General features: G+C 43.5%; 1 protein-coding gene across 1 annotated transcript; it reads right to left on the reverse strand.

Moving 5' to 3' along the window:
• Positions 1-15,292: 15,292 nt before the first annotated feature.
• LOC311226162 (uncharacterized protein) lies at positions 15,293-25,959 on the reverse strand (the record flags this gene model as incomplete). Its single annotated transcript, XM_084311535.1, has 5 exons — positions 15,293-15,424; positions 15,539-15,686; positions 17,313-17,506; positions 17,781-17,909; positions 25,876-25,959. The coding sequence occupies 5 exons, from the start codon at positions 25,957-25,959 to the stop codon at positions 15,293-15,295; spliced, it is 687 nt and encodes a 228-aa protein (XP_084167661.1).
• Between the last annotated feature and the right edge of the window lie 252 nt (positions 25,960-26,211).

The raw sequence follows: 26,211 nt of genomic DNA on the forward strand, positions 1-26,211 counted from the left end.
TGCAGGGTGTTGGTAGTATGATTAACAGTGCAGGGTGTTAGTATGATTAACAGTGCAGGGTGTTGGTAGTATGATTAACAGTGCATGGTGTTAGTATGATTAACAGTGCAGGGTGTTAGTATGATTAACAGTGCAGGGTGTTAGCAGTATGATTAACAGTGCATGGTGTTAGTATGATTAACAGTGCAGGGTGTTAGTATGATTAACAGGGCAGGGTGTTAGCAGTATGATTAACAGGGCAGGGTGTTAGCAGTATGATTAACAGTGCATGGTGTTAGTATGATTAACAGTGCAGGGTGTTAGCAGTATGATTAACAGGGCAGGGTGTTAGCAGTATGATTAACAGGGCAGGGTGTTAGCAGTATGATTAACAGGGCAGGGTGTTAGCAGTATGATTAACAGTGCAGGGTGTTAGTATGATTGACAGTGCAGGGTGTTAGCAGTATGATTAACAGTGCATGGTGTTAGTATGATTAACAGTGCATGGTGTTAGTATGATTAACAGTGCAGGGTGTTAGTATGATTAACAGTGCAGGGTGTTAGTATGATTAACAGTGCATGGTGTTAGTATGATTGACAGTGCAGGGTGTTAGCAGTATGATTAACAGTGCAGGGTGTTAGCAGTATGATTAACAGTGCAGGGTGTTAGCAGTATGATTAACAGTGCATGGTGTTAGTATGATTAACAGTGCATGGTGTTAGCAGTATGATTAACAGGGCAGGGTGTTAGCAGTATGATTAACAGTGCATGGTGTTAGCAGTATGATTAACAGTGCATGGTGTTAGCAGTATGATTAACAGTGCAGGGTGTTAGCAGTATGATTAACAGTGCATGGTGTTAGCAGTATGATTAACAGTGCATGGTGTTAGCAGTATGATTAACAGGGCAGGGTGTTAGTATGATTAACAGTGCATGGTGTTAGCAGTATGATTAACAGTGCAGGGTGTTAGTATGATTAACAGTGCATGGTGTTAGCAGTATGATTAACAGGGCAGGGTGTTAGTATGATTAACAGTGCAGGGTGTTAGCAGTATGATTAACAGTGCATGGTGTTAGCAGTATGATTAACAGTGCAGGGTGTTAGTATGATTAACAGTGCATGGTGTTAGCAGTATGATTAACAGTGCAGGGTGTTAGCAGTATGATTAACAGTGCAGGGTGTTAGTATGATTAACAGGGCAGGGTGTTAGTATGATTAACAGTGCAGGGTGTTAGTATGATTAACAGTGCAGGGTGTTAGTATGATTAACAGTGCAGGGTGTTAGTATGATTAACAGTGCATGGTGTTAGTATGATTAACAGTGCAGGGTGTTAGTATGATTAACAGTGCATGGTGTTAGTATGATTAACAGTGCAGGGTGTTAGTATGATTAACAGTGCAGGGTGTTGGTAGTATGATTAACAGTGCAGGGTGTTGGTAGTATGATTAACAGTGCAGGGTGTTAGCAGTATGATTAACAGTGCAGGGTGTTGGTAGTATGATTAACAGTGCAGGGTGTTAGCAGTATGATTAACAGTGCATGGTGTTAGTATGATTAACAGTGCAGGGTGTTAGCAGTATGATTAACAGTGCAGGGTGTTAGTATGATTAACAGTGCAGGGTGTTAGCAGTATGATTAGGTGTTAGCAGTATGATTAACAGTGCATGGTGTTAGTATGATTAACAGTGCAGGGTGTTAGTATGATTAACAGTGCAGGGTGTTAGCAGTATGATTAACAGGGCAGGGTGTTAGTATGATTAACAGTGCAGGGTGTTAGTATGATTAACAGTGCAGGGTGTTAGCAGTATGATTAACAGTGCATGGTGTTAGTATGATTGACAGTGCAGGGTGTTAGTATGATTAACAGTGCAGGGTGTTAGCAGTATGATTAACAGGGCAGGGTGTTAGTATGATTAACAGTGCAGGGTGTTAGCAGTATGATTAACAGTGCAGGGTGTTAGCAGTATGATTAACAGTGCATGGTGTTAGTATGATTAACAGTGCAGGGTGTTGGTAGTATGATTAACAGTGCAGGGTGTTAGTATGATTAACAGTGCAGGGTGTTGGTAGTATGATTAACAGTGCAGGGTGTTAGTATGATTAACAGTGCAGGGTGTTGGTAGTATGATTAACAGTGCATGGTGTTAGTATGATTAACAGTGCAGGGTGTTAGTATGATTAACAGTGCAGGGTGTTAGCAGTATGATTAACAGTGCATGGTGTTAGTATGATTAACAGTGCAGGGTGTTAGTATGATTAACAGGGCAGGGTGTTAGCAGTATGATTAACAGGGCAGGGTGTTAGCAGTATGATTAACAGTGCATGGTGTTAGTATGATTAACAGTGCAGGGTGTTAGCAGTATGATTAACAGGGCAGGGTGTTAGCAGTATGATTAACAGGGCAGGGTGTTAGCAGTATGATTAACAGGGCAGGGTGTTAGCAGTATGATTAACAGTGCAGGGTGTTAGTATGATTGACAGTGCAGGGTGTTAGCAGTATGATTAACAGTGCATGGTGTTAGTATGATTAACAGTGCATGGTGTTAGTATGATTAACAGTGCAGGGTGTTAGTATGATTAACAGTGCAGGGTGTTAGTATGATTAACAGTGCATGGTGTTAGTATGATTGACAGTGCAGGGTGTTAGCAGTATGATTAACAGTGCAGGGTGTTAGCAGTATGATTAACAGTGCAGGGTGTTAGCAGTATGATTAACAGTGCATGGTGTTAGTATGATTAACAGTGCATGGTGTTAGCAGTATGATTAACAGGGCAGGGTGTTAGCAGTATGATTAACAGTGCATGGTGTTAGCAGTATGATTAACAGTGCATGGTGTTAGCAGTATGATTAACAGTGCAGGGTGTTAGCAGTATGATTAACAGTGCATGGTGTTAGCAGTATGATTAACAGTGCATGGTGTTAGCAGTATGATTAACAGGGCAGGGTGTTAGTATGATTAACAGTGCATGGTGTTAGCAGTATGATTAACAGTGCAGGGTGTTAGTATGATTAACAGTGCATGGTGTTAGCAGTATGATTAACAGGGCAGGGTGTTAGTATGATTAACAGTGCAGGGTGTTAGCAGTATGATTAACAGTGCATGGTGTTAGCAGTATGATTAACAGTGCAGGGTGTTAGTATGATTAACAGTGCATGGTGTTAGCAGTATGATTAACAGTGCAGGGTGTTAGCAGTATGATTAACAGTGCAGGGTGTTAGTATGATTAACAGGGCAGGGTGTTAGTATGATTAACAGTGCAGGGTGTTAGTATGATTAACAGTGCAGGGTGTTAGTATGATTAACAGTGCAGGGTGTTAGTATGATTAACAGTGCATGGTGTTAGTATGATTAACAGTGCAGGGTGTTAGTATGATTAACAGTGCATGGTGTTAGTATGATTAACAGTGCAGGGTGTTAGTATGATTAACAGTGCAGGGTGTTGGTAGTATGATTAACAGTGCAGGGTGTTAGCAGTATGATTAACAGGGCAGGGTGTTAGTATGATTAACAGTGCATGGTGTTAGCAGTATGATTAACAGTGCATGGTGTTAGCAGTATGATTAACAGGGCAGGGTGTTAGTATGATTAACAGTGCATGGTGTTAGCAGTATGATTAACAGTGCAGGGTGTTAGTATGATTAACAGGGCAGGGTGTTAGTATGATTAACAGTGCAGGGTGTTAGTATGATTAACAGTGCAGGGTGTTAGTATGATTAACAGTGCAGGGTGTTAGTATGATTAACAGTGCATGGTGTTAGTATGATTAACAGTGCAGGGTGTTAGTATGATTAACAGTGCAGGGTGTTAGTATGATTAACAGTGCAGGGTGTTAGCAGTATGATTAACAGTGCAGGGTGTTAGCAGTATGATTAACAGTGCAGGGTGTTAGCAGTATGATTAACAGTGCAGGGTGTTGGTATGATTAACAGTGCAGGGTGTTAGCAGTATGATTAACAGTGCATGGTGTTAGTATGATTAACAGTGCAGGGTGTTAGTATGATTAACAGTGCAGGGTGTTAGTATGATTAACAGTGCAGGGTGTTAGCAGTATGATTAACAGTGCAGGGTGTTAGCAGTATGATTAACAGTGCAGGGTGTTAGTATGATTAACAGTGCAGGGTGTTAGTATGATTAACAGTGCAGGGTGTTAGTATGATTAACAGGGCAGGGTGTTAGTATGATTAACAGGGCAGGGTGTTAGCAGTATGATTAACAGGGCAGGGTGTTAGTATGATTAACAGTGCTGGGTGTTAGCAGTATGATTAACAGTGCAGGGTGTTAGCAGTATGATTAACAGTGCATGGTGTTAGCAGTATGATTAACAGGGCAGGGTGTTAGCAGTATGATTAACAGTGCAGGGTGTTGGTAGTATGATTAACAGTGCATGGTGTTAGTATGATTAACAGTGCAGGGTGTTAGCAGTATGATTAACAGTGCAGGGTGTTAGTATGATTAACAGTGCAGGGTGTTAGCAGTATGATTAACAGTGCAGGGTGTTAGTATGATTAACAGTGCAGGGTGTTAGTATGATTAACAGTGCAGGGTGTTAGCAGTATGATTAACAGTGCAGGGTGTTGGTATGATTAACAGTGCAGGGTGTTAGTATGATTAACAGTGCAGGGTGTTAGTATGATTAACAGTGCAGGGTGTTAGCAGTATGATTGACAGTGCAGGGTGTTGGTAGTATGATTGACAGTGCAGGGTGTTGGTAGTATGATTAACAGTGCAGGGTGTTGGTAGTATGATTGACAGGGCAGGGTGTTGGTAGTATGATTGACAGTGCAGGGTGTTGGTAGTATGATTGACAGTGCAGGGTGTTGGTAGTATGATTGACAGGGCAGGGTGTTGGTAGTATGATTAACAGTGCAGGGTGTTGGTAGTATGATTGACAGGGCAGCCAACCCATGGGCGGAGTTTATGGGGGTTTTGCCGGGGGTGAAATTGCTTTAAAAAAAATAAAAATAAAAAATCAAGATTATTTTTATTTTAATAAAATTATAATAATTGTGAGAAACAAATCTGAATTCTATTATGTTTTGTTTTACAATACATTCATTTTATAGTAGTAATCATGTCACATTATAAGGCGAACCTTCTGTAGTGTGGCAGTGAAAGGGTTAACGCGCGGCCAAGCACCACCATTCGGCAGCAGAATGCCCCGCGCGATAGTACATTGTAACGCTTGTACAAAGCCACTTATTCTGAGATGATAATTAATGTATCTGGATAACCAATGCACGGATTTTGTCGAGGCAGGTAGCGTTATTTCGGGAACATTGATATCTATAGTCTGGTATATTTTTCGTCCACGAAAAATGGAGGCTGTAATAATTATTATTGCTCGAGAGTCTCTATGAATAATAATAATTAGAGCCTCCATTTTTCAAGTCAGTTAAAAATGATCCCCCGTAGTGCTGTGTGTGTGAGTGTGTGTGTGTGCTGCTGTACTACCTAAATAAAATAAAAAATTAGGGGTTAGGGCATTGTAAAAACGCTAAAATAAAAGGTCAAAAAAATCACACGAGCCCGCTGCGCGTGCGCGCGGGTTTCGTTCGCCAAGCAGTCGCACCCCCTGGCGTCAAGTTCAAACTCCGCCTATGGGTGTTGGTAGTATGATTAACAGTGCAGGGTGTTGGTAGTATGATTGCCAGGCCAGGGTGTTGGCAGTATGATTGACAGGGCAGGGTGTTGGTAGTATGATTGACAGGGCAGGGTGTTGGTAGTATGATTGACAGGGCAGGGTGTTGGTAGTATGATTGACAGTGCAGGGTGTTGGTAGTATGATTGCCAGGCCAGGGTGTTGGTAGTATGATTGACAGGGCAGGGTGTTAGCAGTATGATTGACAGGGCAGGGTGTTGGTAGTATGATTGACAGGGCAGGGTGTTGGTAGTATGATTAACAGTGCAGGGTGTTGGTAGTATGATTGACAGGGCAGGGTGTTAGCAGTATGATTAACAGTGCAGGGTGTTGGTAGTATGATTGCCAGGCCAGGGTGTTGGTAGTATGATTGACAGGGCAGGGTGTTAGCAGTATGATTAACAGTGCAGGGTGTTAGCAGTATGATTAACAGTGCAGGGTGTTAGCAGTATGATTAACAGTGCAGGGTGTTAGCAGTATGATTGCCAGGCCAGGGTGTTGGTAGTATGATTGACAGGGCAGGGTGTTGGCAGTATGATTGCCAGGCCAGGGTGTTGGTAGTATGATTAACAGTGCAGGTGTTAGCAGTATGATTGACAGGGCAGGGTGTTGGTAGTATGATTAACAGTGCAGGGTGTTAGTATGATTAACAGTGCAGGGTGTTAGTATGATTAACAGTGCAGGGTGTTAGTATGATTAACAGTGCATGGTGTTAGTATGATTAACAGTGCAGGGTGTTAGTATGATTAACAGTGCAGGGTGTTAGTATGATTAACAGTGCAGGGTGTTAGCAGTATGATTAACAGTGCAGGGTGTTAGCAGTATGATTAACAGTGCAGGGTGTTAGCAGTATGATTAACAGTGCAGGGTGTTGGTATGATTAACAGTGCAGGGTGTTAGCAGTATGATTAACAGTGCATGGTGTTAGTATGATTAACAGTGCAGGGTGTTAGTATGATTAACAGTGCAGGGTGTTAGTATGATTAACAGTGCAGGGTGTTAGCAGTATGATTAACAGTGCAGGGTGTTAGCAGTATGATTAACAGTGCAGGGTGTTAGTATGATTAACAGTGCAGGGTGTTAGTATGATTAACAGTGCAGGGTGTTAGTATGATTAACAGGGCAGGGTGTTAGTATGATTAACAGGGCAGGGTGTTAGCAGTATGATTAACAGGGCAGGGTGTTAGTATGATTAACAGTGCTGGGTGTTAGCAGTATGATTAACAGTGCAGGGTGTTAGCAGTATGATTAACAGTGCATGGTGTTAGCAGTATGATTAACAGGGCAGGGTGTTAGCAGTATGATTAACAGTGCAGGGTGTTGGTAGTATGATTAACAGTGCATGGTGTTAGTATGATTAACAGTGCAGGGTGTTAGCAGTATGATTAACAGTGCAGGGTGTTAGTATGATTAACAGTGCAGGGTGTTAGCAGTATGATTAACAGTGCAGGGTGTTAGTATGATTAACAGTGCAGGGTGTTAGTATGATTAACAGTGCAGGGTGTTAGCAGTATGATTAACAGTGCAGGGTGTTGGTATGATTAACAGTGCAGGGTGTTAGTATGATTAACAGTGCAGGGTGTTAGTATGATTAACAGTGCAGGGTGTTAGCAGTATGATTGACAGTGCAGGGTGTTGGTAGTATGATTGACAGTGCAGGGTGTTGGTAGTATGATTAACAGTGCAGGGTGTTGGTAGTATGATTGACAGGGCAGGGTGTTGGTAGTATGATTGACAGTGCAGGGTGTTGGTAGTATGATTGACAGTGCAGGGTGTTGGTAGTATGATTGACAGGGCAGGGTGTTGGTAGTATGATTAACAGTGCAGGGTGTTGGTAGTATGATTGACAGGGCAGCCAACCCATGGGCGGAGTTTATGGGGGTTTTGCCGGGGGTGAAATTGCTTTAAAAAAAATAAAAATAAAAAATCAAGATTATTTTTATTTTAATAAAATTATAATAATTGTGAGAAACAAATCTGAATTCTATTATGTTTTGTTTTACAATACATTCATTTTATAGTAGTAATCATGTCACATTATAAGGCGAACCTTCTGTAGTGTGGCAGTGAAAGGGTTAACGCGCGGCCAAGCACCACCATTCGGCAGCAGAATGCCCCGCGCGATAGTACATTGTAACGCTTGTACAAAGCCACTTATTCTGAGATGATAATTAATGTATCTGGATAACCAATGCACGGATTTTGTCGAGGCAGGTAGCGTTATTTCGGGAAAATTGATATCTATAGTCTGGTATATTTTTCGTCCACGAAAAATGGAGGCTGTAATAATTATTATTGCTCGAGAGTCTCTATGAATAATAATAATTAGAGCCTCCATTTTTCAAGTCAGTTAAAAATGATCCCCCGTAGTGCTGTGTGTGTGAGTGTGTGTGTGTGCTGCTGTACTACCTAAATAAAATAAAAAATTAGGGGTTAGGGCATTGTAAAAACGCTAAAATAAAAGGTCAAAAAAATCACACGAGCCCGCTGCGCGTGCGCGCGGGTTTCGTTCGCCAAGCAGTCGCACCCCCTGGCGTCAAGTTCAAACTCCGCCTATGGGTGTTGGTAGTATGATTAACAGTGCAGGGTGTTGGTAGTATGATTGCCAGGCCAGGGTGTTGGCAGTATGATTGACAGGGCAGGGTGTTGGTAGTATGATTGACAGGGCAGGGTGTTGGTAGTATGATTGACAGGGCAGGGTGTTGGTAGTATGATTGACAGTGCAGGGTGTTGGTAGTATGATTGCCAGGCCAGGGTGTTGGTAGTATGATTGACAGGGCAGGGTGTTAGCAGTATGATTGACAGGGCAGGGTGTTGGTAGTATGATTGACAGGGCAGGGTGTTGGTAGTATGATTAACACAGTGCAGGGTGTTGGTAGTATGATTGACAGGGCAGGGTGTTAGCAGTATGATTAACAGTGCAGGGTGTTGGTAGTATGATTGCCAGGCCAGGGTGTTGGTAGTATGATTGACAGGGCAGGGTGTTAGCAGTATGATTAACAGTGCAGGGTGTTAGCAGTATGATTAACAGTGCAGGGTGTTAGCAGTATGATTAACAGTGCAGGGTGTTAGCAGTATGATTGCCAGGCCAGGGTGTTGGTAGTATGATTGACAGGGCAGGGTGTTGGCAGTATGATTGCCAGGCCAGGGTGTTGGTAGTATGATTAACAGTGCAGGTGTTAGCAGTATGATTGACAGGGCAGGGTGTTGGTAGTATGATTAACAGTGCAGGGTGTTAGCAGTATGATTGACAGGGCAGGGTGTTGGTAGTATGATTGACAGTGCAGGGTGTTAGCAGTATGATTGCCAGGCCAGGGTGTTGGTAGTATGATTGACAGGGCAGGGTGTTGGTAGTATGATTAACAGGGCAGGGTGTTGGTAGTATGATTGACAGGGCAGGGTGTTGGTAGTATGATTAACAGTGCAGGGTGTTAGCAGTATGATTGACAGGGCAGGGTGTTGGTAGTATGATTAACAGTGCAGGGTGTTAGCAGTATGATTGACAGGGCAGGGTGTTGGTAGTATGATTAACAGGGCAGGGTGTTGGTAGTATGATTGACAGGGCAGGGTGTTGGTAGTATGATTGCCAGGCCAGGGTGTTGGTAGTATGATTGACAGGGCAGGGTGTTGGTAGTATGATTGACAGGGCAGGGTGTTGGTAGTATGATTAACAGTGCAGGGTGTTGGTAGTATGATTGACAGGGCAGGGTGTTGGTAGTATGATTAACGTGTAAATCACAATAGACAACATTTCTCAATAATATAATGTATTTATGTGAAAAACACAACAAAAATAACCTGAGCTAACAGCTTGTCTCAATATCCATAACGATTCAAAAAACATCAACTCAAAAAGGCTAAACGGAGGGTTCCTTGGAGAAAGACTGTTGTAGTGGATCATCCTATTGGAACCAGGAGGGGGTGGGTCAGAGATCAGGTCCCACAGACTGATGACAACCAGCCCATGTCACAGGACAGTTCATCCTACTGGAACCAGGAGGGGGTGGGTCAGAGATCAGGTCCCACAGACTGATGTCAACCAGCCCATGTCACAGGACAGTTCATCCTATTGGAACCAGGAGGGGGTGGGTCAGAGATCAGGTCCCACAGACTGATGACAACCAGCCCATGTCACAGGACAGTTCATCCTATTGGAACCAGGAGGGGGTGGGTCAGAGATCAGGTCCCACAGACTGATGACAACCAGCCCATGTCACAGGACAGTTCATCCTACTGGAACCAGGAGGGGGTGGGTCAGAGATCAGGTCCCACAGACTGATGTCAACCAGCCCATGTCACAGGACAGTTCATCCTATTGGAACCAGGAGGGGGTGAGTCAGAGATCAGGTCCCACAGACTGATGTCAAACCATTCAGTATAGCTGTACAAAACAAATAAAGACCTCCTTGAAGTGCATACAAATCGACCCAATACAGGGCGGCTACGTGGCGTAGTGGGCAAGGCGCTCGCCACGAATGCGAAGACGCTGGGCTCGCCTGTTCGAGCCCAGCGCTCCACATTGCTTTCAGTTTAGCTGGTCGTTCATACTAATACACATTGGCCGTATTAGGGGGTGGGAAACTGATGGGTGGGGATCGGGCGTTGTGGACAGCGACTCCTACAGGTCGGTTGGTGCGCCTGCGCAGTAGAATCAGGAAGTGTCGGGGGCAGCGTGAGCCTCCCACGCGTTACTCCTCACCACTGAGATCGAGCTGCGCAGGTGAAAAGATGCGACTGCTGTTACCTCGAGTATCGGAGGGGACTTGTGCTATGTATGACTTAGTCCACATTGCAGCCGGCTTGTGGGAGGCAAGAAACAGCGTTCGTGACAGGGGAGGGTTGAATTGGATGATACGAAATTGGGATGGGTGAAAATATAGAAAATGAAAAAAAAATAAAATAAAAATCGAATTTTCTTATCAACAACATCACCTCCATTCTACTGACAGAGGGCAGAACCAAGACATCGGTACACTTTTTATTTTTCCTTAGCTTATGTTGCAGATAACTGGAGAAAAAGAAAAACAGATAGAAAATACACATTTAATACAATTACATTTACATCAAAGTACAAAAAGTGAATAGAAAAATAAGACTTGCAACTCAAAAGTAGCCGTTCAATTTGTGCAAACGTCCCTACGTGAGGGGAAACATCTATTTCAGGGGTAGGCAACCCTAGGCACGCGTGCCTGCGGGGGCATTTTCATAGGCACAGGGGGCAGCATAAAAAAAAAAATTTTGCTTTGAACTACTATAGTGAAATATTTTGAACTGTTGTCGCATTTATCTTGTTGAAATCCTCCCACAGGTTCTTTTTACTACCACATATTTAATTGAGACCCTTTATTTGTTTATTATTTCAATTTAGCTGGAAATACATTGCTACATCATTCAGTAACATTTGCAGAGCCTTATAACAAAAACATTATTACGGTCACAATTTGATTATTTATTTTTCTATTTTATTGAACATTGCACATGTTAAGCCATTTTTTTACTCAAAATGTGAGTATTACCAAGTCAACTTGTGTTCTTAAAACAATGACAATAAACATAGTTTTATTAGGTTGAAATAATGTGGTTGTGTACTTCTTTTCTGTTAACTTATTATGGATTCTTTATTCCGAACGTTTTACGATGTAAAATATAAAATCATAACAAATCATTGATCTCTATGAAATGGATTTTTTTTTATAATAAACTAAACATAACTCAATTTTTACATGTTCGAAAAGGAATAGGAAGAAGTACACTTATTTAATCCTACCCCTTTTCCACTACTCAAATGAGATATATGTAGTAAGCATATTATGTGAATAGAATAGAAGTACTTAACCCAGCAATGAACTCAATTAACTAAACGTCTAAACCACATTGACAGACCATGGACAGAAGACGGTATGAAGCTGATCCATGGCCTCGGTGGTGCACATAACCAGTGTGGGGGTAGAACAGTCACTGCAATCTTGGCCAAGACCCAGAGACATCCACCACCTTGGCCAACACTACAAGACAACCACTCAGAGAGATGGGGAGGGGGGGGGGGGGGGGGGGTTATTGAGTTCCCATGTTTGTAGTGGGCGGAGATGGAGCAATAAATACATGTAGTGGGCATATGCATACATGGCGACAGTAGAATCAAAGTATAAGAAAATTGTGAAATTAAGTAATAGATAGAACTACTGCAAGGGACATGTTGAGAGGGCTGTATGCTGGATAACAACCATACTTTCAAACATGTAACCTGACAATTCCACTTGCAGCAGCAACACTGCTCCTAAATTATATGTATACTGCCGGCCTCCATACAGCAAAAAAATAATCATTCTGGCAGGCGTTACAGCAGCCAATAAATATTGATAGCCATGAGGTGGAAACACACAGGAGTGGAATGAGTTGCCTTTGACCACCAAACAAAGCTTGAACCTGATAGATTGAACATTTTATTAACAGATTGCAGAATGGGTACAATACAGTACAGCTCAATACACACAATTGTTAAGGGGATGCAGACCAGAGAAAGACTTTCGTCTTGTTTACATCAGGGTCCCCCATTTTCAATTAATCATAACATATATGACATAGATAGTAGGGATGGGCATTTTAAAGAAATATCCAGATCGATTGATCGCATGCTATACTCGAGTGATCGTGTATTACTCGAAAAAACAAAAAAATATAAATTTAATCTTTTCTTTTTTACCTAATTTTGTTCATTCACGTATATGTTTAAGGAAACCAACAAACAGTTATAATCTTACACATACATGTGAAACAAATATATAAAAATATATTTTTTTAATATTTTCTTTTTCCATAAAAATTATTAATTTAAGATCGATTTTTCTCATAGCTACGAGTAATCGATTACTCACGCCCATCCCTAACATAGACAGTACTGCTACATCTATACATTTATGACATACCAGATTTACAAATACAGTACCGTTTGTGATACAAAAAGAGTTAAAAAAATAAAAAAAAATAAGAGTATATACATTTGACGAAGAAACTACATTGGAGGAGGTGGGGTGGGTTGGGTAGGGTAACTGTACATTGGAGGTGGTTGGGCGGGGGGGGGGGGGTAACTGTACATTGGATTATCGACAACCTTACTTGGTCCAAGAAGAGGGTCTTGTGTATTACTGGGTTAGGACATTTACTGTACATTGGAGGGGGTTGTGGTAGGATATTTACAGGGGCCAGTTTCTAATTCTATACTAACTTGTAGTTTCACGGTGAACGTTAGGAAATGGCTCCTAGAAAATGTCCCAGAGTAACTAAGGAAGGTTCTAGTTTTAATGTAGTGTAGTTTTAGTGTGTCTGTACATATTTTATTAATAATGTTGTATTTTACTTTTAGCAATATACTGTAGGCTGATGATATTATGTGTAATACATGTTTATGTATGTGCTGCTGAGACCAAGGACCACAGTGGAAATAAGTCTGTGACTTTTTGTGCCATCCTTGAAATAGGCCAGGGGTGGCCAACCCGCGGCTCGCAGCTCTTCCATCCATAAAAAAATAGAAAATAATAATAATTTTTTTTCACGTCATTCATAAGGACATAGAATAAACATTTACATTTTTTTTTTTAAATGGTCCATTGGCATGTTCTTGGGATCTGAATCTAGGGACATAATAGATCAGTGTCAGAAATAGTGTGTCTGTTACTAGGCTTGAGTAAATTGTAATGAACCAAAGGAGAATATCAATTCTATTACATTTTTTTTTCTTTGACTGTGAATAACACCATGCTAAAATTGACCAGACCTGAAAAATCTAAGCAAATGAATAAAGGGAAGATTATTAAACAGAAGGTTTTGTAGATACAGTACTGAATTCTGCCATCTTTTTTATAATGTAAATTTCTCCACCATTTTTCATCATATTGCAACACCGTTTTTTGCAAGACGTTCACAAAAAGGTAGAGAAACTAACTGCGTTCTGTCTTATGGCAATAACATTCAAGTTTGTGGGAGATAATCCCCAAAAATAAGAGAAATAAAAAAGTAAGTCAGATGATTGACAGGGGCTGGTGTGAGCTGGGTAGGGTAGTTTTTCGAAATTCGAAAGCCCTGAGTCTCTTCCTTCAAAAGACTACACTCACTTTTGGCTGTGCCACTTCTTCCTGTCAATATGCGCCGGTTTCCGACTCAATGCCCTGAGATTTCTATAATCTTATATTTCACTAATAACAGTTAAAATAATTGGTAAACAAACGTCATGCTGAAAATATACACTTTTACTGTATATCTCGGGCTTAAGAGGTTAACCCTGTGAGGCCCAAATTAAAAAGACATTAGCAACTTCAGAGGCCAGAGGGTGGGACATATGAAACACATTTACTATCAAATAGCATTGTGAGGCTGAACAACAGGACCAATTCACTATAGGCCTACATGTGCTTAACATTTTTTAAATAAACACTTTTTTTAAATTTCTATTTCTCTCTCCAATTTTCTGTTTTCTCCCCGTCCCAATTTAGTCATGCCAATTCCCCCCCCCCCCTACCTGGCTGCTGTATGCATGTTCTCCTACGAGTCGGTACAAGGGCTTCCCGAAGCTGACCGCGCGCTTCCTCCGATACGTGTGGCGACTGCCAGTGACGTCTTTTCACTTGGCAGCGAGGACTCTCATTGGTGAAGTGTAACGCGTGGGAGGGCATGCTATCTCCACCAAGTCCTGCCCCCGCTGAGCAAGCGCCGATACCTGACATGTAGGCGTCGCTGTCCACAACGCCAGATTCCCACCCACCAGCTTCCCCACCCCCTAATACTGCTAATTGTATTAGTATGAACGACCAGCCAAGCTGGTAGCAACGCCGAGAGAGTTGGGCTCAAACCCAGCATCTCCTGCGTTGGTGACAAGCACAATCTCCGCTACGCCACCTGACCGCCCTATAAACATAATTTTTTTAAATGGCTAAAAGTGATTTTGTAATTTTGCAAACGTTAAAAGTACCCTGTGAGGCCCAAATAAAAAAGACATTAGCAACTTCAGAGGCCAGAGGGTGAGACCTATAAACACATGAAGGTGCCGTGACTGAAAAAAAAGGTTGAGAAACGCTGGTATATGGTGTGGCTCTTTGTGGTACCACAGTAATTTTTGTGGCTCTTAGTCTCCGACTGGTTGGCCACCCCTGAAATAGGCTCTCAATGCTGAGAATGTCTCCTTGTAATGTCAATCAGGCTTTTGAGCCCAGATTTAAACGGCTCTGGCTGATTGTTTACAGCATTGTCCAACAGTATGGTCACATCAGGGTACTGCAGAGCAAATTCTCTCTGTGCAGCTTCCTGGTCCTGTGAACTCTGAAAAGGGTTGGTGCCGAAGTGAGAAACCCGTGTCAGCGATCCAACCTCTTGCTCATACCAGTCTGCAGCCACTGATGCATCTGGCAAAAGGTCTGTGGACACTCGTTTTGGGCATCCCTCTCCGGCCAAGTACCTGGGGATCCCCTTTCCTAAAATAAGTTGAGCAAAAAATTATCCATTGCTCTAACTATGAAGGTTAAACAACGGTTTTCTTGTTTAAATAAAATGTATCAGAAATCAGACTATATCACACCTTTGCTTGAGAGACAAACTATAACACAAACCTGGAATCCTGTGTGCATTCCATGCTTGAACCACACGATCAACTCCGAGCTTGGCCAACTGGCATGTCAGGTTACACGCAGAATTTTGTCAGGCTGGCCTCCATATCCAGCTCCTCCTGATCCACCAGATGGACCAAAGCCACTTTCAATGGGTAGTTAACCCTGTTGTTGATCTCTGGCCAGATCCGTTCAATGGTGTGATTCTGTTATTGTAAAATATAGAAGACATTTTCAGAATCTTTTTCCAGATTAACTATATTGTATATATATATATATATATATTGTAGTATTAAGTCTTGTTCTAATTTCTTACGCACCTTTGTTGATGGTGTTTGCCTATATGGTGGCCTCTCTGTGTTGTGCCGGTGGCTGGCCAACTTCTCCTGCATGTAAAGAGTTAAATAAAACTCTTTCCCATGGTCCACTCTGACCTGGTCCCATATGCCATGCTCCATTACCGCACTTCTGCAAGAAAACAGAATAACATTGGCAAGTTGGAAACAAATTATAGTGGCTCTTGTGTTGTCAGGTAGTGAGGAGATCCGAGTTTTCACTTGCTGTGAAAGGGGACATATTGTAGGAAGGGAGATATCCTTTTTTTGGGTATTGGGATGGGAATTGATCAAATTTTATCGATACGATTCCATTATCGATTCTGCTTATCGGTCCGATTCTTTATCGATTCCCTTATCGATTCCTGCTACATTTATAATTTAAATAAATAAATTGGAAATGCAACATAACTAAGTTGGTTAGAATAACAACATGCAACTTGACATTTCTGATTGTCATTTATCATTTATTGTTGAGCCCCCATGTCAGAAAAATACAAAAACTGTAAAAAATAGATTAACTATACACTTAAATAAAATAATGTATTTGAGAACTAATTTAATCTATTGAACTGCAGTTGCATTCAACAGGTCGTTATTGCAAAAGAGAATTTGTTAGCAACATGCGTGGCGCTAACGTTATTGTTTTTAAATGCGCAACTGTCGGAAAAACATGGCATCGATAAGAGGAATCGATAGTCACGGAGGCATGCGATTCCAGGAATCTGACAATTAGGAACCGGTTCCCAATCGATTCCGATTCTCGATTCCCATCCCTAATTATTATAAAGCAGGTCTAGGTAGGTAGTAGGTGGTGCCATATAAATACTGTGAAAGTATCAAAACGCTCAGTCCACAGAGAAATGCACACAGCCAAATTCAGAAACTGTGCCTTTAAACGAGCCGTTTGGCCTTTGTGGATAATTTCCACAAGGTGGACAGAGTTATTCAGACAAGAGTATACTTTGGTGTTTTGGGTACAGGGAGTCAGGGACAAAGGTGTTTTAAACAGGGATGCGTTCTTCATGGGACGGGGTTGCACTCCGTGCACCCAAAGATTTGAGCAAAAGCGCATGCACGGATTTGCACGGCACGTGCATGCACACAGGAATGCGCTGCACTCGCCAACTCGCTATAAGTACCCACCTTGGCTACTTTGCATATCAATAGCGCCGGTCGTCAGGTGTGTTAAATACGTTCTCAGATACATTCACACTAGGGATGCTCGATGTTGGCTTTTTTACCGATACCGATATTGTCCAACTCTTAATTTCCGATACCGATATCAACCGATACCGATATATGCAGGGTTTCCCCCCCCCCCCCCAAAAAAATGGAATAATTTCAGGTAATTAACATTACATATCTCTTGTTGTGGAATTAACACAACATTATGCATACTTTTGACAATAAATAAAATCAGAATTTGTTCTTACTTGCTTGCCTGGGTAAATAAAGCTTATAGAAATGTAAAAAAATAAATATATATATATATATATATATTTTTTTAAAACAGATACCGATATCACATTTTAATGCCGATATCGGCCGATAATATCGGACATCCCTAATTCACACCTATGAAATGTGTTACATTCCATTCGTAGAGGCAATTAGGCACCATCTTTAGTCTGTGCTTAAGCGAGGGAACATTTATGCGCATGCGCGGGAACGTGCGTGCACGTGGCGTCATTAGCGTGCGTGCAATCAGAGTTGATATGAGGAACGCACCTCTGGTTTTAAATGACCTGTTCATTACCTGTAAACGTCAGTGTATATGGTAAGGTTGTTTTTAACAGGCATAGTGGATCGTCCAACAATTTTGCTGGAGAAGCCATCAATCGCCAGCACATGGGTCACGCCAAACATCACCAGTTTCTCATTTTGGTCCATGTGGATCTTGTGACCCACATAGGCTGCAGTATATGGAACCGGATTGAGGTTCCTGGCTCCCTTAAAGACAGACAAAAAAGAACAGCATACTCAAACCATACTCAAAGTTCAAAGTTGAGAAAACAGCTAAAGCATGAAGTGGGGCTGCTTGTCTAGGTGTAACCACCTGTAGCAACTATATAGAAAAAACCCTATAGAAACCACCTGTCAGCCTAGCAACCACATAATAACATCCTAGCAAAAAAAATTCCTTTTTAAAAGTTCCTCCAACTAGCTCTCAAATGTGGGAAAAATATAATAATTAGGCTATACATTTGATAAAAAAAAAACCTACCGTGCATCGTTCCCGATGATATGGTGGATGAATGTTGCGCAACGCATGTCCCACACGACCCTCTGATGCACAGGCTCGCGCGGCTGCAAGATAGCCAGTCATCATCTTCCTGCCATAGGTAGGACCAGTCTTAAGGTAAAGATAAAATGTAATTAAATTGATTGAAAACTTTATTAACAGATTGCAGAATGAATGGGTACAATACGGCTCAATACAAAACTGCTAAGAGGATGCAGACCAGAAAAAGACTTTTGAGAGTTTTTATTCTTACTTGCAGTGTGGACAAATATAAGCATACTGTAACCTCTGTGTTTAAACTGGAACTTAAACACAGGATAAGTGCTACAAAATAAAACCCAAAAAGTGACTCAATATAACTGAAAACAAAACAAACACGCACGGTTAAAAGACAGTGTGGCTTCCGGGCGGCTACGTGGCGTAGTGGGCAAGGCGCTCGCCACGAATGACGGAGACGCTGGGCTTGCCTGTTCGAGCCCAGCGCTCCACATTGCTTTCAGTTTAGCTGGTCGATGGGTGGGGATCGGGCGTTGTGGACAGCGACTCCTACAGGTCGGTTGGTGCGCCTGCGCAGTAGAATCAGGAAGTGTCGGGGGCGCGTGTTGCTTAATAACAGCGGAACAGTGCAAAAATGCTTCAGCTTTCGTCACCGCACGCCACTACGGTAAAGCGCCTTTCTTTTCACGCCGCTTAGACAAATGCTATGGCATTTCCGCGTACATTGCAACGAATCACTTGGAACCTCGGCTGTCTTTAACTATGAGTGAACACAACGCAACATTGTAACGTTAACGTGTAATTTACTATGGAATATCAGAAGAAACTACTCAACCTCGGCTGTCTTTGAACATGATAGTTTTAATTCATTGATCTGTTGTCAATATCTTCTTCAGGCTGTACACTGACGTCAGATGTCTCTGTGTAGACACAGGCCGCCCCATGAAACGGTCTCTGTGTAAACATAGGGCTCCATGAAACAGTCTAGACACAGGTGCATGATGATATCAGAAGCATGCAAAAGCCCACACACACTCCAGCACACTCACTTTAACACACACACAAGCACACATCACGCAGACACCAATGCACACACATAGAGAGATACACACACCCCCCCCCCTTTTTGTTCGAGAGTGTCACCTAGACATGCAAACTCATGTCTCTCACTTTAGCACACACACACACCGACACACACACACTCACACACACACACACCAACACACATGTACACACACAAATTATATGCCGTCATCTGATAAGGAGAGCGGAGGAATCAGCCCCTCCTTTCCCCCATCTAAGCAAACACCAGCACACACACACACACACACACCACACAGACACCAATGCATACACACCGAGAGAAATACACACACCATCTGATAAGGAGAGCGGAGGAAAACAGCCCCTCCTTTTCCCCATCTAAGCAAACACCAGCACACACACACACACACACACCACACAGACATTCATGGATACACACCGAGAGACATACACACACCATTCTGACGAGAAATGTATAAATGATGTGACGATGTATTGACGAAACCACCACTTGGCACTGGCTCGCTCGGTGTGCGGAGGTGCGTGGTCCGGATTGTGGTCTACTTGTGCTGTGACGGTTCAGTAAAACTCTGCAGACTGCCATCTGACTCTGTCTCGTCTCTCTGTTCGCCTCGCCGACATTCAATAAAAGAACTATGAGGGAATTCCTTTCAAATGGGGGCTCGACCGGGATTGGTGATCGGAAAGAGGTGAGCAGAGACCGAGTAGATTATCTGCAGAGTTGGCACAGGATGAGTAGATCATAATCTGTATTTTTTTTTATTTTTTTTTGTTGTTTGTCTTCTTGTCCGTTTCGTGCATTTCTCCTGGGACGAGTTGAATGGCTGTGTGCGGCAGATCGGATGACGGACCCCGGGGCTGTTTCTTCAATGACGAAAGGTGAACAGAATACCAAGTTTCTGCAATTGGAAATTCCAAATTTAAAATAGGTTTGTCATTTGAATGAAATATGCCTGCGTCTGCGAGATCTGTGGCCACACACTGTACATAGGACTTCATGCAGTTTTTTATTTTTATTTTTATTTTTATTTTTATTTTTTTTATCGAGTCAAGTCCTGAGAGGTTGGAGTCCTGAAAGAGGGGTTAGAGTCCCCGGGTTAAAGTTCCCTGGTTAGGGGGGTTAGAGTCCCCGGGTTAAAGTTCCCTGGTTAGGGGGGTTAGAGTCCCCGGGTTAAAGTTCCCTGGTTAGGGGTTAGAGTCCCCGGGTTAAAGTCCCTGGTTAGGGGTTAGCACCTTTCCAACGTGGCCCCCGTCGTCACGGTCACTATTAGTTAGAAGGAAAGTGGTACGAAAAAGTTCTGATATGTGTGTTGAATTAATAATGTGTAACACATGTATGAAGTTCCATATGATGAGTGAAGCCATGTCTCCAGTCGAGTCAAGTGGATATATGAATATTCATCACGGAACACAAACCCAGTGCGTTATGTTGTTGATAAGGAGGCCACTATCATTATATTAAAATGAATAAGTGGTAGGGAGGCCAACATATTATTATTAAAATAAATATCGTCCATATTGCATTAGTGTGCTGCTCTGTGGTAGAGGGATGCGGCCGCGGCGCGAGGGAACAGGTCTCTCTCCACATTGCAGTTTCAAACTATGCATTGACAACCTAGTTGATTAAATACAGGTGGGTATATATGCTCCGGGTCTGAGAAGGAGCGGGTGTTATATTATATTATATTATATGTATTATGTGGTGCTATATATGCAGTTGTGGTTAGTTTATAACCGCTCTGAACACCGCCGTGCGCTCTGCGGTGGGACCGGCGCTTCGTTTTCGCTCGCGCGGCTTGAGGGGTGGAAGCGCTTCAGAGACGTGCATGTTCACAGAAATACACTCGATATCTGCGTTGTTACCACAAATATGGATATTGGTAGAGGCGTGCATGTTCACAGAAATATGGTATAGTGCTGTTAAGGGGATGCGGACCAGTGATGGAGCTTTCGTCATCAGGGTCCCCGTTTTCATTTCCACATAATCATCACCATTATCATTATTATTTCGTTGGTGCCGCTTGCTGTAAACGGTGCGGGACCACACGTAATATCACATGGGTCTGCACTCTGCATTGCTAAAGACACTTCACATTGATACAAGATTGTCTTGGAGCGACGCGCGCTCGGCCGAATTCTACTCCCTCCTCGAGGACTACAACAACACGGCTGAACACTCTCTCTCTCTCTCTCTCTCTCTGTCTCTCTCTCTCACTCTCTCGTTCTCTACCCATTCAGAGTGTTCTCCCCCACTCGCACGCTCTCTCCCTCCCTCTCCCTCTCTCTCTCTCGCTCCCTTTTTCTCTCTCTCTCGTTCTCTCTCTCTCTCTCCTTCTCTTTCTCACCCTCTCTCTCGTTCCTTCTCTCTCTCTTTCTCTCTCTCTCTCTTTCGCGTTCCCCCTCTCTCTCTCTGATAGGTTTTTCAGTTCATTGATGACGAATATCCTCTATATATCTAAAGGCCTTAATGAAGAATATGCCTAGAAGTCTGTGTCTCTCCTCCCCCTACATCATGTAGCAGAACATGCAAAATCCTAGTTCACTCTCTCTCTCTGGCAGTTATACATGCAAAATCCTTCCTTTCAGCACACACGCACACGCACACACACACGCACACACACACACACACACACACACACACACACACACACCCCTCCCCTTTCTAAGAGTGTATAAAGTGACATGTAATATGGACATTCTGTTCTTTTTTGTCGCCTGCTCTCTTTTGTCTACTGGTCGTTTTTTGTTTTTTTCTCTCTCTCTCTCTCTCTTTTGCTCGCGCACCCCGGACTGGCACTTTTCCTCACGCGCTCTCTCTCTGGCTTTCCCGTTCTCTCTCTCTCTCTCTCTCCCCTTCTCCCCTGCTCGCTTTCTTTTTTTTCTCTCTCTCTCTCTCTCTCTCTCTTTCAAGGTAAAAGTGGCTATGGAGAATAGCAGTGCCGAGGGGACTACTCGACGCGTACACCCGATGGGCGTACACCCGATAGCCCCACTGGGGGCTATGGGCCTTACGTCTAGGTCAGGCATTATAGCTCAGCTACAATCAATGGGCGCAGAGAGATTTGTGTCGATGTCAATCCGTGACGTAGCATTTTTTAAAGAAGGTATGTTGCGAAATGGGGCAGGAGAAGGAAGGGTGATTACGTTTCCCCCCCTCAATCCCCATTAATCTATCTTGTGTTCCCTCTCTCTTAGGCCTAAGGGGGAGTGGGTGTAGACTGGATGTAGACTGGAATTAGCTGAGATTAGGGGTAGAAAGGGAGGAAGCCCTGCGTATTAGGCACTGTTTGTTTGCCTAATACGATACTAAATTCCAACTAAAACATGTGTGTGTGTTGGTACCGGTGTGAAAGGTTGTTGTATTTGAGTGATAGGTTTTGTTTGTCATGGTTCCTGGAGTATGGGTGTGAACACCGCAGCCAGGCACCGCTGGCACCGCAGATCAATCACCGCTGATCGTCGTCTACGACACGCAGTTCATCCACGACTAGAACGGGGGAAGCGGCCGCGGGGGAGACACTGAGCTGAGTTTGAGTGGTGGTGGGCCGGCCGGCGAGGGGTGGAGAGGACAGTCTGAGACACTGGGAAGGCAGCGGACCGGAGGAGGCACGTTTGTCTAGGGGACCGCACCCTGGAACGGGGACCAACCTCAGGAGGTCAGCCCTTGCCCTCCAGAAGACGGGGCCGACCCAGGTGGGCGGTGCACTGTGACAGAGGGAAGGAAGCGCCCTGATGGACGTTGTGTGTGCCTACGGGAACCAGCTCAGGAGGAGACCCACGTCCCCTAGAAGACGGGACCAGGGGTGCACTGTAATAGAGGGGGGGTTCCTCTGGGTTAGGTGATGAGTAAGGGGGGTCCGGTGGGGTTACGTGCTATCTTCTGTTAAGTTGCCAGAATTGTGTTTCTCTCTTTCTTCTCTCTCTCTCTCCCGCTTTCTCCCCTCCCTCTATCTCTCTCTCTCTGCTCTCCTGATGTTGATTATCCTGTCTGGTATTGGATGTGATGCATGTAATGAGGTGACAGTCGACGGACATAGATCAATGAACTGTGTGTTGACGTTTTATTTAACGTCAAAAGGGGGAATTATGACGAATATCCTCTATATATCTATAAATAATACTGTCACGGTGTCCAATGAGCAGACTAGTATGAATGGAATCCAAGTGTGTTTCAAGTTGTTCGCATATTATTGTCTAATTACACTGTAAATACAGAAATGGAGGGGATGCTGGGTACCAGATGATGGTGGATGGAGGGGAGGCTGGGTGTGTAGGTGATGGAGAGGGTGGTATGTATGGTATGGACGAGTTGGAGGCCCTGTTGGGGATGCATGGAGAGGATGCCCACGAGGCGACTGCAGGATCCGTGCTCAAGGCACCGGCCTATGAGGAGCCCTTGGAGGATGCACCGGCCGGCTCTCCTCCCCGTCTCTTTCCTGTCCAGCTGGGGTCCCCCGTGTCTGAGCCACCGGACTCTGCTGACATGATGGCATCCGGGGATGAGGATGTGGGGGAACCAACTGCAAGTTTCTATGAGGTCGTGGTAGGGTTGTGAGAATGGGGACAAGATATTTTTTTTCTTTTCTTTTTATTATATACTCATTAGAATATTGTCTACTCATGGAATATTGTATACTCTGATGTGGGACAATGTGTGTTTTGTTTTGATTTGGTTTATGTGAATTTTAGTCTGATTTTCTAATGATCCTTCGGCATAGAGATTGCAACCATTGGAAATCATTGCATTTTTTTATGTATCTCTGATTATATCCTCTTTTTCATTTGTGATTTGGGTGATGGTGACGGAATATGACGCTGATATGCCCCAACTGTGAATCTGAAAGTTGAGTGGTTCTTTACGCATTTTTTATGTATTTCAATCAATGGGTGTTCTCATTAATAAGTCTGGATGCATTGTACTGGTTGTTGAGTAAGCTGTGTGGTGTTCTGTGTGCTTTGAATCTGAAAAGCTGTCGGGTTGGGGAGAGGCTGAGACGCGATGGGGAACGGTCAGCTGTCATCCACTTCCTTGGGGACGCTGTGGTCATGCTGAGAACCGTACCGAGGCCCTTCTCCGCCGGTGGTGGGGTGGAAATGAAACCCGGCCGATATCACGAGATGTCACGAGCGACGCTGGTCGCCTGAAAATGTAGGGCTGATGCCGGATTGAGGGGGAGGGGCCGGCAACAGGACTTCGGCCTGAATTCAGTATGATGCAGTGTCCTCTGGGGGGGGTGATGGCTGACTGACGAGGAGCACTCTCTGCCTGATGGCCTGCGGGGGATTGGTGTTGAGACTGTGGGATTCACAGTCTCAAAGGGGGATTGTGTGGACTGTGTGGACTCCTCACAGCAACTGAATGGTGGACTCAACAACTGAATAAATTACTGAATTTAAATAATTAATTGAAATAAGAATATTAGAATAATAGATGAGAAAGTGTAAATTGATTGAAATTATGCAAAATGTGACTGAACTAAAACTGGACTGTCTTAAAATATGGTTGATATTGTGCAGAATAACACTGACCTGTCTGAACTGTCTTACATAGTATTTCAGGCATGTACATCATGCGAAAGCGGTCAAGCATCATTTCCATATTTTACAGGTCCTGGTTGGGGTTAAATCAACGTCAGTTTATTGTTATTTTTTTTGTGTTTTCATTCCTCTATGAATTTATATTGTGTGATTGTAATTAGTATTTCACGGGTTGATCTATGGCCTGCCTTGGATTAAGTGCAGGTCTGGTGTATTGATGACAGTGTTGGTGGTCATCCGATATGTAGGTATATGTCCGGAGATGTACTCTATTTGTTCCTGACCTTGGCCTTTTAACAGGTCCATGCTTAGTGTATGTCTTGATGAGTGATGGTTGTGTCATATTGTTGGGTGCACAATGAATTGTTGTGTTGACATATAGATTTATATGTCAAAAGGGGGATTGATAGTTTTAATTCATTGATCTGTTGTCAATATCTTCTTCAGGCTGTACACTGACGTCAGATGTCTCTGTGTAGACACAGGCCGCCCCATGAAACGGTCTCTGTGTAAACATAGGGCTCCATGAAACAGTCTAGACACAGGTGCATGATGATATCAGAAGCAGGCAAAAGCCCACACACACTCCAGCACACTCACTTTAACACACACACAAGCACACATCACGCAGACACCAATGCACACACATAGAGAGATACACACACCCCCCCCCCCTTTTTGTTCGAGAGTGTCACCTAGACATGCAAACTCATGTCTCTCACTTTAGCACACACACACACCGACACACACACACTCACACACACACACACCAACACACATGTACACACACAAATTATATGCCGTCATCTGATAAGGAGAGCGGAGGAATCAGCCCCTCCTTTCCCCCATCTAAGCAAACACCAGCACACACACACACACCACACAGACACCAATGCATACACACCGAGAGAAATACACACACCATCTGATAAGGAGAGCGGAGGAAAACAGCCCCTCCTTTTCCCCATCTAAGCAAACACCAGCACACACACACACACACACACACACCACACAGACATTCATGGATACACACCGAGAGACATACACACACCATTCTGACGAGAAATGTATAAATGATGTGACGATGTATTGACGAAACCACCACTTGGCACTGGCTCGCTCGGTGTGCGGAGGTGCGTGGTCCGGATTGTGGTCTACTTGTGCTGTGACGGTTCAGTAAAACTCTGCAGACTGCCATCTGACTCTGTCTCGTCTCTCTGTTCGCCTCGCCGACATTCAATAAAAGAACTATGAGGGAATTCCTTTCAAACACAACACACTAACTTAGTCCACATTGCAGCCGGCTTGTGGGAGGCAAGAAACAGCGTTCGTGACAGGGGACTGAGGGGAGGGTTGAATTGGATGATACGAAATTGGGATGGGAGAAAAATATAGAAAAATGGGAGAAAAAGTGGATTAAAAAAAAAGACAGTGTGGCTTCCCTGTGATAATTACCCAATTCCCTCCCGCTGCACACCTGTGAACACATACAGGCTCTGCCTGAGCACATCTGAGCCCCGCCTCCTGTGCCCACTGCCAGATAATTGGTCAACACCTTCATGGTAACAGTGCCTTCATTCAATAAAGTAACTGCAGAAAATCATTAAATTGGCTACAACATAGTAAGCGATAGTTTACACACTGTAACTAGCCCCTTTCGTGACCTTGTTGGCGTGCATCAAGTTAAGTAACGTTCTCCCGTAGCTCGAGCATAGCAGCTGCCATCTGACAGAAACATGTTTCAGGTTGTGTCATCAAGCTAGTTCTGTACATTTTCATAACCCCTCCCCAGATACGAATAGGTTATTTAATT

This window comes from Notolepis coatsorum (assembly GCF_963971535.1).
Source record: "Notolepis coatsorum genome assembly, chromosome: 3".
Taxonomy (NCBI): domain Eukaryota; kingdom Metazoa; phylum Chordata; class Actinopteri; order Aulopiformes; family Paralepididae; genus Notolepis; species Notolepis coatsorum.